The sequence below is a fragment of the Schistocerca gregaria genome, chromosome 9, assembly GCF_023897955.1.
Source record: "Schistocerca gregaria isolate iqSchGreg1 chromosome 9, iqSchGreg1.2, whole genome shotgun sequence".
Lineage (NCBI taxonomy): Eukaryota > Metazoa > Arthropoda > Insecta > Orthoptera > Acrididae > Schistocerca > Schistocerca gregaria.
The window spans coordinates 238,324,910-238,343,471 of record NC_064928.1 but is presented as its reverse complement, the minus strand read 5'-3'; the positions used below and the strand labels follow the sequence as shown (position 1 = coordinate 238,343,471).

Here is an 18,562-nt window from a genome sequence, read left to right as displayed (position 1 = left end):
CTATCAAGAAGGGTACCGGCAGATGAAAATTATGATGTGAGTGGTAACTTATGCTTGAATAGTTCCCTCAGTAAAGAGCACTGTCCAAAAAAGTTGGGTGTCCAGCTTTGAGTTCTAATCTGGCATGTAGTTATATGATATGAGGGGAATGTCCTCATATGAGTTGTATGACTGAAAAAGCCCCAAATGTAGCCTACAGAGATTACTACTTACCAGTTCTCTCAATTCCCAGTAGGCCATTTGGGTGATACATTCTTCCCTTGTCAGTTTGAGATCAATATGAATTTCTAAAATGTTTCATGCATTTACATTCTATAGCATTACAAAAAGTTAATACAAACTGTTGAGCTTTTGTGTGGAGTACAGGCAAGTTATAAAAAGCATCAAACTTTTTAGGAATTCATATTGATGCAAAACTGAACTGAGAAGAAAATATCAACCAAATTTTCAAAAATATATTTCAAGTTTTTCTACTTCACATGGAAACTGAGAGATGAGGTAAGAGTAATTATCCCTCTATGATGCACTGTCCAGTCACATTATTGTAACCATCTGTGAGAAGCCTGAATAACCACCTTTTGCGACACAACCTACTGTGAAACATACAGGAAGGATGCCAATTAGGTTCTGGAAGGTATTGACAGGGACATGGAGCCATGCCGATTCAGTGCTGTGGCCAGCTGCACTAGGTTTCTCAGTTGATGATCCATGATGCCAAGAGCCTGATCAAAGTATATTCACAGATTGTTGATCTAGTTTAATTCCGGGGAGTTTGGTGCTGAGGGGAATACAATAAACTCATTCTGGCATTTTTTGAACTATGTGTGTACAATGTAAACTGTATGACATGTTGCATTGTTCTGCTGGTAGATGCCATTGCAGTAAGGAGAAACAAACACCATCTAGGGACAGATACGGTCCCCAAGGATAGATGGTTTCTGGACTGATGACATCACACAGGATCTGGTTTAATCTGGTCTGGACCCTTCCAAATATTCCAAGGCACAGTCTAGCAAAAACAGGAAATTCCCACAAAGTGAATGCCTCAAAATGTTTAGTAAATTTCCTCTCTCTCCACAATCGATGCCACTTAAAAACTTATTTAACTGGCTTACAGAAAGTCCATGTTACAGCACAAAAAGAGTTCTATGATCCTGACAGTTTCAATTTTAATAGGAAAGAGTGTGGCTGTATGCTTTCATTTGATACAAACAATGTTGATTTTAGTATTTAAGAGTGTAGCTGTACCCATAATTTGACTATACTACAGTTATTTACATATGACAAAGCCTATCTGAAGTAAAATGATCAATGGCAAATAAATAAAACTTTCAAAAGCAAAAAGTTATAATTTACTTGTCAGCTAATTTTACCATCATCATTAAATAAAACTTTCAAAAGCAAAAAGTTATAATCTACTTGTCAGCTAGTTTTACCATCATCATTATTTGGACAAGCCTTATGTTATCTTCCTTTCCAAACTCAAGTAATGCGCTTAAGTTGTAGTGAGATCACTCCAAATGTGAACTATGGTATATTCATCTCATATCGTACAATTTTCAAATTATTCAATTTTCATTTCATAAAGTAGAAGCTCATATCTGTTTCATTTGTAATTGCTGTTGGATGTTACACCTAGCAGTGACATTATGTGATAATCTCTTCAGCAGGATGAGACGCAGTCTCCTGAGGTGGGCTCTCCAAATGGGAATGAGACAAAACATCGCCAGTAGTCACCCTCGATTAGAAGATGTGAAAGTGAGTGTTGTAGAAGAAATTTAGATACCATCTGAACATTATTCTGCTGTTCTGCTCAAAGTTTGGTATATTATTAATGGCACTGCCAGTGTCCATTCTCTGCAACAGCATTTTTTTAGTGTTGTGTTTAATGATGATGTACAGTAAAGGCTCTACACATATGGAATAAACACCATTGTTTTAGTGGAGTATTTCACTTTACAGTTTATTTTCTCATTTTTTGGAATCTTTTGATGCTGTAATAGTTTTTACCTTAGTCATATTGTCTGTAAGTTTTCAGCTGTTATGCAGGTATATCTATATTTGTTTCTAAGTTCTGATTTTAGAAAACACAGTGAGAAGAGAGTGCTGTGTGATCTGTACATTATGAGCATCTCCAATGCTGGAGTCTAATAAGAATATGTCCCGTAATGTTCCTAATGAATTCCTACATTTGATGTTACTCAAACTCAGTACTTGTCCTATGCTTAATAAAAGAAACATACCCCTCTGTTATACAGCTGTTATCAAGTAAAGCAATTGCAGTGTGAGACTCTGTAGTTCACTTTCAGAGAAATGTGTACTATAACACTTCTCTGTGCACCACTACTATCATGAAGTTTGACTGCCTTATAATCTAAAACTTCTAGTAGTCATTTCCTAGAGGAACATTATGACGCTTTACTTCTGTAGAAAGAACTGCACATTACCTGCTTATGGTGGGAGGAGGAGGAGTGTGGAAGAGGGAGAGGAAGAGAGAGAGAGAGAGAGAGAGAGAGAGAGAGAGAGAGAGAGAGAGAGAGAGAGAGAGAGAGATTGAGTTTGTAAGTGTGTGTGTGTGTGTGTGTGTGTGTGTGTGTGTGTGTGTGTGTGTGTGTGTGTGTGTGTGTGTGTGCGTGAGAGAGTGAGAGAGAGAGAGAGAGAGAGAGAGCGAGAGAGCGGGGAGGGGGGGGGGGGGAGACAGAGAGAGAGAGAGAGAGAGAGAGAGAGAGAGAGAGAAATGGAGGATTCTCACTTAACATGTGTGTAAGCCTTTGGAATAAAATATGAAGGTACTTTATTGTTGACCAAATCAGTCTCTGACTGCTGTATGTTATATGTAGAATCTCTTTGTACAATGTATGTAAATTGATATTTATGTATTACACTGATAATATATGTGTGTGTATGATTACTGATACAGCATAATGTTTATTGTTGTTAAAAGTGTATAAAATGATACTGAGTGTTTGTGCTATTCTAAAAGTGTGTATGTAGTATGAATTTAAATAATTTTTGCTGCTGTGGCTTGTTTCTGGTGTTTACTACAGAAGTTGAGAGAGTACAATTTATGTTACTTCAAGAAAGTTGTTTGAAATAATGTCCCATTTTAAAATTGACCAGGTTGTTACAAGATGTTTCAGCATTAAAAACAGAACTTAACTAAAGGAACATATTAAATCATGAATATTTCATTTTTCTACTTTTTTACATAATCAATTTGAACTTTTGATGTGAATAAATTTAAAGAAACATTATATCAAAGTTCATATAGTACAACATAATTTCATGTTTGCTTGAAACAGGTTCTCATTCCTGACAAGTTTTCTAAATATTTTTAAGCTATGTAATGTCTATATCCTGTTAGTGAGTTCAAGTATCTTCCAAAATGAACTAAAAACAAAAAAACAAAAAAAATGAGGAGCCTCTTCTCTGCAGGCATGCTATAGCATGATTTGTTGCATTGCTAACTGACTGAAATTGAACTGAGCATTTATATTAGCAATGCCTGGACTGATATCACTTTACAAACTGTGTTTTTATACAGCCTTTTGATTGCTTTAAGATTTTTAAGCAATAAAATAAGTGATAATACATCACAATCAACATATGTGCATCTTCTCATGTGGAAAACAATTAATGTAAAGGGGCTTCTTGGTTTTACTTCATCAAGGAAGACACACACACACATTCTAGGAGAGTACATCAACATCACATTGAAATTGTAGAAACACTCTCTTATAACTTGAATTTACTTGAAGCTGTCTCTGTGTCCTGGTTCTCTCTTTGGTAATTAAGAGAATGCAGCAACAAAACCTGTGATACAATCAAAATCTAAAGATCATACTTGAAAAATAACTTCAAAACATTAGCTATATTTGTTCTCTGAGTTCATGTATCATGTAGTTCATGAATACCTCATTTGATGTGGTTGTAAATTATTTTAGGTTCTAAAACATTAGAATAATTTGTTCTAAAAATATTACATATGTGTGTTATGAACTAAGTATAAGCTGACACAAATTGTGAAAATGTTAGTTATTATTCCAGATTCTTGACTGAAACAATTTGACTCATTATCAATAATTTTGTTCCTCAAGTATTCTAAATACTTCAGCTTCTGTTATTTGATATTGATTGAGTATGTGCTATGTGTAAAATACTACCATTAGCTCTGTGCTGTGTGTAAACTGTCACCAAGGAATACTGTTACCTGTAATGGTAATATCATTCATCACAATGAAATGTTAGACCCACTTTTGTGAATTAAGTGTATCAAAAACTGTTAGCCATCTTGGTAATGTAATCTGAAAATTAAGGAAACATGCTTTGTTTGTTACTTGAAGTATTCAGGCTTTTATGTTTTTAATAATCAATTACTCACAGCACAGTCTACTGCTTTTCTTTTAACTCTACTTGTTTTATTAAGATTTACAATTTTTCTCATGATTTGGTATGTAGGATATCTGCACCTGAGAAGCATAATAATTAATTAACAAAGACCCACATCAGTTGTACTAATATTTCAGGTGTATGAAACAAGCCATTGTTTGCATAAATATTAGTACAATTGAAGTGATCTCTCTAAATTGACTGTCACTATAATTTTTCATTGAAATTTGTTGCTCTGTTATCAAAGGGTTCTGAGGTACAATAGATTGGGAAGTGCTACAGTCAGAAAATGTATGACCCCAAACAACTTGTGTTTACAGTTGCTTTGTCTTCTGTGACAGAGTTTAGACTTAATGGTAGAACTGATGCTCCATTTAGTATGATTTCGTCATTTCTATTAAACCTATTGTCATGATTTTGAATTTTAACATCATCCCTGGAAAACATAGTAATAATCTGATTAGACCGACCAGGTTGTGACTGAAATGGATGACTGAATGACAACATTTAATTTATGTTCACTCATTGCCGAATTCTTTTTCGTTCTTTGTTTACTGTCTGAGATTCTAAATAATAATATTTAAACACTTATTGGTTCCAACCTATACTCTTCCAGAGATATGAGGGATTCAATACACTTTCCATACCATGACAGGTTTGTGGAGTTTCAGTGAACACTACCATTATGAAGCACCTATGATAAAACAGATAAGAAGAGGTGAAGGATTCTACACTAAAAGGAAGTGACCATGTCACCAATTTTAGTAATATAACAGTACTGATTAAACTTGAAAATTGGCTCATTCATTTAACCACAGAGATTACAGAAACAGTGAAACATATCTGTTTTCAATATAAAGGAGGCAAATCTAAAAGTAATTGATAAGTGGATGTTACTGACACATGTAATAAACAAAGCAAAATCTGCACTGTATTTAGGTTATATTTGTGAGAATTCCATTTTCATGCACAGAAACGATATTGGCAACCCAGCTGGGCACCTACATGCATATCCTCTACAAAGATCAACAGCTAAATTTTGTGTCACCACAGTAAAAGCATCACACATGGCTAATGGAAGTCAGTGCTTGCCAAAGGTCAAAACTGTTGATTGTGGCCACAAGTTTCTTCAAACCAGTATGATTTTCAAACAATGTAAACTTCCTTAAAAAATTGGAAACATTATCCCTTGGCCAACCGATCAATTTGTTCACTATGTTCTTTCCCTCTCTCATTACAAGTACATTGCTGAAATAAGTAACTGCAATACAAGATCACTGAAGCATTGTTACTTTTTGTATATTTCATTCCAAATGTATGTTAAAATAATTAGTACTTTTTAAAGAACTGTAACATATCAGAGAAGAATACATTCTCCCTTGTAGACATCTGTGTTAATATTGCTTGAATGAAAGATAGCTGTCTAATTAATAGAATGTTGTGCATTGTTATTTTTTTTAAATTTCTACAGTTATGTGCTATAATATCATTATGATAGGTAGTCTTCTGATATATTAAGATGGTTTATGTTTTTCTTATTATGAAGGACAGTTAAAGACTCATGTAGATAGTGCATAAAAGTGTGATCGAGCACAGGTGCTCCTAAAAGGAAATATGTGGCTTATGGTCAATCAGAAGAGAACTTTTATTTCTCATATATTACTGAGAAGTATTACAATAGAAAAAGTGACTGATACAAGGTAAGCACATATAAGTGACCAGGTAATATTTTACTGATGTATGAAAAAGTAATCATGAAATAGACAAAAACAATATTTTAAGGCTCTTGTGGGATATGAGCAAGAATGTATAGAGCTCATATTTCATTTTACTCTCAGTGAGAGCAATGTTAAAGCCCTGACCCATGGCTATCACTAGCTGAAAGGCAAAATAAAGACTTACAATCAAACAGAAAGTTTGTTCTTATTTAAAGAACTGTACATTAGTGTAAAAATGAGGAAAGAAGTGAATGGGGAAGCTAAGGAGTGCAAAGGAAGTAGTATGTGTGCCTGAGCAGATTAATGGACTAAAATGAAAACAGAGAGGACAAACTGATAAATTTTGTAGCTGTTTCAAAGTGAGGAAATGCAAAGTATTGTTAATGGGGAAAATAGCAAATGAAACATCTTTTGCAATAATGCAGTAGGTCCCATTCTATTTTGTGTTCCTAATGCTTTCTGCTGACAGGTAGCTCATGTCCCTTGTAGTTCTAATTCATATGTACACTGTAATACTATCTACTATGATTGGCTCTGTAAAACATGATCAGTTTTACCTGTAACTGTGACTTCTAGCTGATTTGTGGAAATACCTCTTGGTATATAGTTTCCCCCCCCCCCCCCCCCCCCGCCCCACCCCACTCTTCTCTGGAGTAACCAATTTCAGAATAGATAAGCAAGTGCAGCAACATTTATGAGGAGTGATATGGGCTATGGCAGGTTTCAGAATCAAGTTGCATAACTTGCCACAAAGAAGACATGTCAAGTTGCAGACAGGACGATTAAAAGACACTCACATTGTGCCTGTCTGCAATTTGACGTATCTTCTTTACAATAAGTCACGAAATGACTTTCCACGTCGTTGATATTCCTACTTGGAGTTTCGATTGTTTGATTTCAGTTAACAACTTATGTGATTTGTACAATGTCATGAGTTTTACTGCTAAAATGCGTACATTATTTTAAAACTAATGAAAGAACAGAACTATAATTATGAAACCAATGGGCTTTGCTTTTTTAGGTTGTGCATCAAATTATTACAGCAATAGAGGCTCATAGATGCCAAAGATATTTTGGATATTTTTTGATGTATTATGTAAATGAGTCAACATTACAGACTTTTACTAATTAAATCAATATATAGCACAAATTATCATCATTTGAAAAATATAACACACAAACAGACCACAGATAAGTTTTACAGGGTAATGACAATTCCTGCCCTGGTGTGGAGGATTGAGAATTAGATTCTCTCTACACATGTCATACAAGGATCCACTCATCACAGATGAGATTCCAAGTTGTATTAAATCAGAAATGAAGACACTGTGTAGGAATTGAAAGTCTTTTCAGTGAATGAGATCTTTAAGGACAGAGTGAATGAAAAACACCTCACTGACAGAGTTTAGGCTCTGAGACACCTCAGGCAAATGCCAGTGTACGAGCCTACTGGGCAGAAAGATCAAGGTAACTTGGAAATGATGGAGAAATCAATAAATGGAATATAGCACAAAGCCACAACAGGCATTTTACTGCAGCTCCACAAGGAAGAATACTCTCATCTGATTCAAAGATAATTTGACATGTGTACTATCAACAATAGACCAATATTCTGTTTTTTATGTCCTTTAAGTGTAATGCTTTCTTTTTTGAATCAACAGGAAGAGATGTTTTATAAATGTGTCAAATTATACATTTTGTTTCCAGATACCTGGAGAAAACAATAAAGCATTTAGTTTAACAGATTTTAAAGTTTGTGATTTCACAAATTAAATGCTTCCCAGTACTCTTATACAGTTTGTAAGGAATCCACCTTAGCTGCTGTATACATCTGCTGTATTGCACACAGTAATTTAAGTTTTAAAACTGTATACAGTGAAGTATAATAGCCCACCATAAAATAATATGTTCATTAAAAAGTTATACTAACATTAGAACACACAACATATTTCAAGAACTCCTGTTTTTTCACACAACTGATGCACAGGAACTTTGTTCACACATTCTTCTGAATGATGTATGTATCCATCTCCATATTTAAATATTCACCTTATCAATATAAGATACATGTTACAGTTTCCTTAAATTTGTCAGGTGCAGAATTCACTGCATATACACATGTACATCCATCCTCTCCAATCCACTCTGAAGTGTAAGGCAGAGCATACTTCCCACTGTAACACAGACTAGGGTTCCTTCGCATTCCGTTTGTGTACAGGACATAGGAAAAATGATTGTTTAAACACCTCTGTGCTCATGGCAGTTAGTCTAATCTCATCTTTAGAATGCCTGTGGGGATGATACATAGGAGGCTGTAGTGTATTCCAAGATTCCTCACTTAATACTGATTCTCAAAACTTTGTAAGCAAGCTTTTGATGGGTAGTTGACGTCTACAATCGAGTGTCTACCAGTTCAAATGTTTCAGGCTTCCTGTGATGCTCTCCCAAGGCTAAGACAAACATGTAACAATTTGTGCTATCTTTCTTTGTAAATGTTTCAAATCCCCTGTAAGTCCTGTGTGGTATAGGTCACATTTCAGCAATGTCCTATGAAAGGTCACATGAGTGTTTTAGCAAAATGGCAAGAAAATAATGTTGTACCCAGTCTCCATGTAGCACTTTATTCCAATAACCTTACCTCTGTTGTTTCAGAGAACATAGAAAAATTCAATTCCTGTATAACTGATCAGTCAAAAAGGTTCTGTTCACAATTCATATAAAGTTACATAATGGCAGAAACATTGAATATTCATACATCCATCTTTAATGATAATATGGAGAGGACAGATTGCTAATAAATGCATAGAGTGTAAACTGAGTCACAGACTGATGGAATGCAAAGCTGCACTAGAAATATTTTCATTTTTCAGACAAAGGCATTGTTGTTGTTGTTGTTACACCTTTAGCACTCTCAACATCATATTAATTATCATCATGCATTGAATGTATGAGATGAATGGGGGTAGAGCACACAACATGAGGATAGCCTAAAATACAACACATATTCTCCCTTTTACTCTTTCTTACATGCACCTCTGAACAGTGCAATGGAGCAAGCAAGTCCAGATAGACCACGAAGAATACTGATATTGTATCTGTACAGCCTCTAAGAGGCAAGTTCAGAAAAGAAGATTAGGTGATTATGAAGGTAACAGTTGGATAAGACAATCATCCTCAAACACACCTAACGCATTGACTTCAGAGCTTAGGTAGAAGGGAAGATAAAACACAGAATTGTAAAACACACATCACATTTAGGTCATTATCACTTAAGATTGAGGATATATCTGCCAATAAATCAGTTTGTATCATCTTGTCATTATATAAAATAGAATCAGTTAAATTGTGGCAAACTGCAATCAGCACACCACATCCATCACAAATGGGCAGTTCTTCATGTCTGAGAAGGAAGCCATCAGACAGGGACCTGTGTCCTATTCAAAGTTAAGCAGACAACTCACAGACATATGACCATGGTCTCCAGGCACTAAGTCTTGAATGTGACTGTGACTGTGTCTGTGTCTGATGTGAGCAGCAGTCTTGCTGGTGTAGGAACTGTGGGGTAAAAGCAGGAAAGGAGCAGGGAGGTGCAGAGTATAAATGAATCATATCGCTATCTTAAAAGGTCTTGCTTTATTTGCAAATAAAGCAGCTGAAGGATTCATTCATGCAATGAAAATGAAATGTCTCGTGTAAAATCTGGAATGTCCTTATACTACGCTTTCATTAATTTCATCTACTGAATGGGAGAAATCATTTCATGTCCACAAATTAATTTTCTGCATTCAACCAGTAATCCACTGTCAGTAATGGTTAGAACCAAAATAGTGGTACCAATACAGGTACCCATAAGTTATTTTCCCTGAGGTACCAAGGGAATTTATTACCTTGGTTGTTCCCATTATTTCATTATGTGACCTCATTTACTATGAATATCTGCATCCCATCCATGAACTGTTAATTTGAGTAGTTTATTAGTAAAGATCATATGCATAGCACTAATTAAAATAAAAACCCAAAATATCCAACTATGTAGTACAACAGACCATCAGTAATATTTTAGTTCAAACAAACCCTCTCCATTTAACATAGATAATAGCTGATAGTTTTTTTTTCACTCTTACAGCAATGCATGTTTAAACTTTTAAGCTGTTGTCAAATAGCAATTCCTGTTATGGGTTTGAGATGTTGACCAGTGGCTGCATGTTCTACAGTGGAAGATTAAGGAAAATGACATGCCCAGACAGATTAAGAGCCTCAGTAGGACTAGTTATCCAATAATAGCTTAAAAGTCAAAACTTGTTATAGTTGTAAAAGTCTGCAATTGGGACTGAAAATAAAATTGTTTTATAATAACTGACAATTACTGTTGTTACATCACCACATGGAAAATTTAAACAATTTACTAGTAATGTCCATTTAAACTGGTCCACAATAACTTCTGTTGAATATGATGAACTTTGTGGTTCATTTATTTCCCATTTCATGATTTTTTCCCAGTGTGAGGTAAAGGAGTGAGAGAGAAACTTTTGACAGCAGTACCCACAATTCTATCCTCTTTGTGCATTCTTATCATCTTCAGTATAAAACATTTATTTTAATTGTTTGAATTATTAGGATCATAGTCATAGATTAGTAAAAAATCTAAATTGTCCAAATTTCATGATATAGGCCTAGTTTCCTCTGTGACTAAATTTATTAATTCGTGCCAGCAAGTGGCATTGAATATGGAGACAACCATTTCTGATTATAATTACTGAATAAATGTTCAGTGCTAATATGGATTACAACACAAGCTTGTCTATAGTGTTTCATGGAGTGAGGAAATGGCATGTGATACTGCCACTTGTGATTAGTCCACCGAATGATGATATTAAGCTTGGGAGCCTTATTAGAGAGGACTGCATTTTGCCGCAACAGTTTTTCAGTCTCTCCTTCCACTTTACTCTTTACTCATCTATAAACACAATTCGCTGTTGCAAAGGTACTCTCCATAGCCATGTGTTTGGTATTGATTCACAACTGACACTTTGTAGTAGACCAAAGAAAGACAACGTAAATTACCAGCCATAGGACTTAGTCCAATGGATCCTCATGTAGATCCCAATCTTCAGTTGAGACTGGGGTAATATATTTGGTACCTCTAGAAACATTGTTTGCAGGGTCATGGCTACTGCACATGTCATCTAAAGATCTCCTCCTGGTACCATTTCCACAGAACTTTGAAGATGAGAACCTGCTGTACAACATGTGCTACCTCCTACTGCCCACCTGACATCAGCATCCAGTGTTCTTTACTTAGCCTTCATTATGTTCTCACTTTTATTTTTTATTTCATTTATTTATTCACTTACTTTTTTATGTTCTCAGATATCACCTAATATACCACCAGCAATCCATCCATCCAGCTCAGTAGAACCCATTGATCTGGTATTCTGTGTGACTTTTCTGCTCCCTTCAGATCTGCCAGCCTCTTTTTTCAACAACTTCTTTTCTACTGACCAAGGATGATGTCCCTTCCTCTGAAAGCCAGAAATTCTTCAATTTTAGATCTTAGCAAATTTTTCAGTCTTTTGGGGCTCGGTGAACAGATTTTCTGTATCCAAGTAATAAATGTCACTACTTCATGAGGCAGACTTCTCTGTTGTTCTTGAGTGACAGCACCTATCATAGCCTCTTCATTCGCAAAGTTCGATGGTTGCTGTAAGACATTAAACTGTCTTGTGGAAGCAAGGTTCTCTAAAACAAAGAGATATCTTATTTATATCCAGTCTTTCAGAATACCTCACAGCATACTTACTACCTAATATGGTATCAAATGAATAATAACTTTCACAATGTGTTTATATCAGATCTTAAGCCAATCAAACAGAAACTATGGTGCATTTACACTGCAATAGTCTGTTGCATTCAGGATGCATGAAGATATGCAATTTAGTTGCCAGTCAGTTTATTTTAGCAATACTTGTTTGATTCAGTAGAGACTACTGTGCTGGAAACGGGGAAACGGCAGCCCCAAGCCAGCTCAACAAACAAATGAAAGAATGAGACTGAAGGAGGCATACTGCAGAATTCATTTCACTTACATTGTATGTCTGGTATATGAAGAAGTGAACTTCTTATTAGTGGATAATGATTCTGTTCTTAAGTCATGACTGCTTTGTAAAAAGTCTAAAGACTGTTTTGAAAATAAAGATAAGAATTATGTTGCATTGAATTAGGTGATTAATTTTGAATCACTATTTCCTTGCAAAGTGAAAGAGAAGCACAATGAAATAAAGGATCTCTCTACCTACCCACTTATGACAGATTAATAAGTATTTCAAAAGAATGAATGGGCATCTGGGTTCCTTATCAGTAAAATGGAGCAGGTAAAACAGAGAAGGAAAGGTTGAAGGGAAAATGTATTAAGCAGGGAACTCAGACAAGATACCAATATATGTATAGTGAGGAAATGTGCAAAGTTAACATTACAGATAACTTTATTGTATCTTAAAATTGCCCTTTTCTGATTATTGCCATTATTAAAATAATCAACATGCAAACCATTTCTCTGCTTCTTGTCAAATTTATCAGTGGCACCACATGTTTTATTTCTTAACAAAAATTTATCAATGGCATCATTTGTTTTATTTACACACAAATATTTTGCTTAAAAAGGTAAGGAATCCTATTATGTAATATGTCAAGCACTATATACAGCAATAAATGAATACCTTAAACTATGAGTAAATAATGAAGCAATGTATGTTACAATTGTCTGTTTAAAATCATTTCTAAAATCTCACCATCTGTACACAGACACTGTTATGAAGCAAACCCTGTGTGTGATGACTACTGTAAAATTGACTCTAAATGCAACACCATTTTTTTCATGATGGTAACCAGCAGCACTTGTATAGTTGAAAATTATATATTTATTACCTTTAGTAATTAATATGTGAAGTAGCACATAGTGACCATAGTGGACCTCATAATTTGATTGTTAGTCCTTTTTCATGCTCATTTATAATAAAGTGTTTGTGTGAGACAAAAAATAGGTACTGAACAGAACTGAGAATCTGGAAAATAAAGTATGACATCTCAAAAGACAGAGAATGGCCACTGTTATTGAAGCATACTTTGGCTGTAAATTATCTCATGCTTCTGTGCCATCAAGCAATGTACAAAATAAAAATAAGTGTCAATAATATAATTAGGAACATTGGTACACAGTCAAAAATTTAGTCGAGTTATATTTATTGTGTGTCATTACCATTCACTTTTCAATAAAACTATGGGAAAAAAACAGTATTAGTACAGAACTGTACATTAAAAATCATTATAAATAAATACATGCACCTATGATAAAAGAGTTCAAAACTGCTGAGTTAATTCAATTTTCCAAGAAATAATTGTAGACGGGCAAATTATAGTAGACGACTTTGTCACATAGTGAAATGGAAGAAATGAGTAACAATAAATGGATAAATCAAATATTTTATCTAAATTATCTGAACAACTGGTGAAAACAAGATAATCATTGTATTTCATATAAGACTAACAACATTGTAGAGCTGATGGTATCAAGGACTGGACTAAATCTTAGTTCATCACAATACACATTTGATAATTGTTTGAAATACTTTCCTTGCTATAATAAGTTTAAAAAATATGGTGCCAGCAGTATCTGTTGAAACCTCTACCAATGTGATATTTGGCATTCCAACAGAATGTGTCTGTTATTTTCAATATTTATAATAAGGCTGCATGAGTGAGAGGGCCAGGCATCCTTGATTTTTCAGAATCCTTCATTTGCATTCACAGGAGACGTTTCTATGTAATATAACACATGATTAGTAGAAACAATGTATGAAATCCATTTTGATAATGTCAATGTAAGCAAACCATTTTGATAATATCAATATTGAAAAATATCCTGTGATTCACTGGTGTCTGAGAAATACATAATCTAATGACTAGAACTACAGGGGAGCATCATATATGATGAATGTGGTGGTTAATGTGCACTCTTTAGTGCAGTTTACATAGTTATATCTAACTTGTTTGAAACAAAGACATGAAAGTGGATAGCAATATTATATATTTCACAGACAACCACATTTCACAAAATAAACTATCCACATTCTGCAATTGCATTCTGATGTAAGTTCCAAAGCTGAGCTTCATTATATGTTAAACTCCAATTGTTGCTATTTTACAATATATATAAATCCATACATCTATATATGTACACAATGTACATTTATGAGAGGAATGTTGATATTTGACTCCTTAAAAACTGATAAAATATTGAATAAAAGAAATAAAGAAATGTTGCACAATGAGAGTTGGAATTATTTTACCTAAATAAAAATTTCATTGTTCTCCCAAATCCTCCAATCATACATTTTTTCCTTTCAAAACTGAGCAGTTATTGGTCACATATCTTTGGCTGAGACTTCAGTGTCTCACATAACTTACTTGTTCCATCATTATTAAAGATGAGTTTTATTCTTTCTCAAAATGATAAAGCTTTCTCAGGGATATGTTGAAAATGCAACATTCTCTTGATCATTTATGTAAAAATGCATCTTGCAGGAAGGTGAGTTGCTCAATAAATACGATTTTAGACCATTTTCATTAAATGCAGGAGCTTTTACAATGACATCTATGTAATTTAACCAATATTAAATAACGTTTTCACAAGTTAATATGTATTTTAAGCAAATAAGTTTGTCATAAATTCACCAAGTTGACCTACAAGGATCAGAAATAATATTGTAAAATACACAATATATATTCATGTATTATCCTACCAGCAGGAAATGAACAGGTTCTATTTAATGCAATAAAAGAAGCAGCAGATTTTTCAAAACAGTAACTTGTCTGCTAAATTACTAGGATACATGTATGATATATGGTGAGTGTTATTATTAAGGTAGTGTGCAGATTTAGTTCCTCGGCATTGCTTCTCTTTTGTTATGCTACACCTTAACTCATTCCACATCCTAGAAGTTTATCATCATGAACAGAACTTATGACATGAATAAAATTTTTTTGTAATTGTCGTTTTTTAATTTTTAAATAGTCTAAGATCAAGACCATGGACTCCAGTGTTGCGTCCAATTCTTCTTCCACTTGCTTTCTTTTGAAAAGATTTCCTCTTAAAAGATACATCTTGCTCAAGAAATACATACCTGTGTGGCATACCTGCATTGCATTACTACAAGTTGGCCCATGCAACACTGTATGCTTTCATTTGTTTATTGTGAGGTTCAATGTATATTTACATCAATATAACTTATGGCTGTTCTCCATACATTGCCATTGCTAAAATGCCAACCACAAATATACATTGTACAAATGACTTTCATAATTGGCAATGCTTTTCTGAAGGCATTAATGTAAGCTCCTCAATGCATTATCATCTGTTTCTTGATTAATGGGCTCTATCTTCTTTCTGGGTTGCAGCTTGTGACTCATCAATACTGTGGAGACACTGTAAAAAAAACATCATTCTTGAGATGATCCCACAGGAAAAAATCATGAGCTGGAAGAGATGCTTTGTGTCTAAAAAATATTGGACATTTTGTATGTTGACAGCACATTCGGATGACAGATTGCTTCTTCAGACATTACATTATGTGTCCGAAATGTGTCATCCTGATCAATTTCCTCCAGTAATGCTGTGCAGAAATTTAATCTCCCATCTGTAAGTGTTGAGCCACTTGCAATTTATAAGGGTGAAACTTTAAATCCTGTTTCAGAAGCCTCTCCAAAGACCTGCAAGGGGTTTTTAGTGTTATGGATTGGCAACAGACATAGCAACGGACCACACTGCAGTGCTGCATGAACTTGTCAAATATTTTCTGGCATTTGATGTGTAACTTAAGGTCTCTTATGTTTCACACTGGTTCCAGAATCCATCTCACTCCACTGTTTTAGCCACTGGATATTGTCATTCTGTTTGGAATCCAGAAATGATGATTCCTTCAAATGTGATTTATATGTTGGATAGTTGCAATGCTCTGCAAAAGACAGAACTCTTCCACTGCCTGAATACACACCCGCACTGGGCAGATTCTGTACTAAACCAAATCCTATACTATGTGGGCTCAATTAGAAGCAGAAGGTGCTATGAGCACTTCTACATGTTAGCAGGGTGGCCAGTTTAAACTGTACTACTTCCCATGGACCACCCTGTAGGTAGAGAGGGAAGTCACCTGTATCGATTTCAAAGTAACCCTCAAAGCATTGCTGTGTAACCTAGTGGTCGGTTGGTATTGACCGTGACATGAGACTACTTTTCCTTTGCAGCAGAGGTGGGTGCTGAAAGAGAGCTCTGATCTATTTAAGCCACTGAAATGATGTAACCATGTTTTTAATTAATGTTTTCTATTATACCACCAATGTTTCCACTGTAGGTTTACGTTTAGAATGGCAAGTGAAACAAATTACTCATAAATTGTAGCTAACAATATATTGTAAGATGTCTATTTGATGCTTCAACATTTGATAGCCAAGTTAGAATAACAGTTCACAAGTCTGATCTTCAACTGTACAGTTGTTCATATGCTTTCCAGTGTCCCTGTTTCTCTGATACTTCCAGGACACCTTGCTGTCATGCCTTGTCAATAGCCAAACCAGAGCATGCAAAGTGATATGTTCCAGACCTAAAAACTAATTAAAGTACATTTACAGTTTTCACAAATGTCTTTCATCAGCCTAAGAGGATAAAGGTGGAACATGTTATTCTGTAGACTCCCTTATTACACTACAGCATCCATCTTAAGGTATTTAGGAAAATCATGGAAAATTTAACTTGGATGATTATACCAGGACTTGAACCCTGTTCTTCCAAAATACTAGCCTAGTGCCATAACAGCAGAAACAAGCCACTACCTTTCTTGTTTTTTCCCTTTTTGTACAGGTATTGGAATAATCATAATCATAATCATCTGTGAAAGACTGCAAAATCACTAAGTTTTGTTTTTCATTAGAAATACTGAATTTATGTGATGCTGAAATACTTAAATTTACATTCACACTCACACTTCCATTTACACTCAGCTACAGATGGAAACGTGGGAACAGTAATAAGTAGAAACATGTTTGAATAAACAAAACAAAAACTTATAACTACAAAATTCTTTGTTTGTATCACATCAAATTTAGTGACTCATCCAGAACAATCCACACAGCTCTGACTCAGAAAAGAAAACTGATTGCTACAAACCCAAGTATGGAAAATGAAATTGACTAGATTCATTTACTCACTTCCTCACTCAATAATGCATTGTGTTCTGCAAATCCCATCATGAAATCAACATCTGTAAGGGTATGGACTGAGTCAAGTTATACACCTCTGGTGCCATAGTGACACAGTCCTATTACATTAACATTGCATAATCTAATATAAAGCACTGTCTGAAAGATGCTCAATAAATTTGAGTGTACTTGAGACCCAATGATTCATATTGTCCATAATCATTATTGTGTTATGTTTATGAAACAACTGATCATTTATATTTATACTGCTCACATAATTGCTCACTTGGGACTATTTCATACTGTTTGCAGATATTATCACTTTAAACTATTTTTTGCTAGGACATGATTCACACCTTAAGCCTTGTGCATCATAATACCATGTATTTAGTTCTGTGGGCTTTTTGAGCTTGTTGCTAAAGAAGATCACAATGGTTGTTAACACAGTGTACTTAGAATCTTATTCAAAATATGCTATTTTCAATAAAGTTGGGTTACAGATATTCACCGTATAAAGGAGACAAAAAAAAAAAGACTGCTATACATTTGAGCTTTCAGCCAAGAGCCCTTCTTCAGAAATAGAAAACGCTCACATGTTCACACAAACATAAATCACAGTCACATGACCACTGTCTCTGGCCGGACTGTGAGCAACTGTTGAGAAAAGCAATCCATAGGTGGTGGGATAAGAAGGAGGCTGAGGCAGGGAGGGGGAAGAATAGTTGGACAGGGGTCAGGGAGGGCATAGTGTTGCTTTTGGGAGCATGGGAGCATACAGGGATGTGGTGGGAAGTGGGTAAGGAGGGGGGGGGGGGGGGGGGATGGGGTAGGAAATGAGAGATGCAGAGAACGAAGAAAGACTGGTAGATGAATTGGTGGTATAGGCATCTGTGTAGTGCTGGAGTGGAAACAGGTATGGGGACAGGTGAATGAAGGAAAAGGATTAATGAAGGCTGAGGCCAGGGGGCAGGGTTACAGGAATGTAGGATTTATTGCACGGAGAGTTCCTTGTTGCTCGATTCAGAAAAGCTGGTGTTGGTAGGAAGGATCCAGATGGTGTCAGCTGTGAAGTAGTCACTGAAGCATTGTGTTGGGCAGTATGTTCAGCAACTGAGTGGTCATGCCATCTTGCAGCAACAGTTTGTTGGTGGCCATTCATGTGGACAGACAGTCTCAGTTGCCATGTCCATATAGAACATAGCACA

The 18,562-nt window shown here is 35.1% G+C and overlaps 1 protein-coding gene and 1 long non-coding RNA gene across 2 annotated transcripts in view; one reads left to right on the top strand and one right to left on the bottom strand.

The window, feature by feature from the left end:
• LOC126291536 (protein PRRC2A-like) overlaps window positions 1-6,677 on the top strand; it is a 695,341-nt gene extending 688,664 nt beyond the window's left edge. The window contains exon 23 of the mRNA XM_049985037.1: window positions 1,668-6,677. Within this exon, the coding sequence (XP_049840994.1) occupies window positions 1,668-1,733 (66 nt within the window). The 3' untranslated portion in view covers window positions 1,734-6,677. The remainder of the gene's footprint in view (window positions 1-1,667) is intronic.
• A 655-nt stretch (window positions 6,678-7,332) lies between these two features.
• LOC126291645 (uncharacterized) overlaps window positions 7,333-18,562 on the bottom strand; it is a 109,159-nt gene continuing 97,929 nt past the window's right edge. Inside the window, exons 5-6 of the long non-coding RNA XR_007551831.1 lie at window positions 15,287-15,588; window positions 7,333-13,922 (exon numbers count right to left, since the gene is read on the bottom strand). This is a non-coding gene — a long non-coding RNA (uncharacterized LOC126291645). The remainder of the gene's footprint in view (window positions 13,923-15,286; window positions 15,589-18,562) is intronic.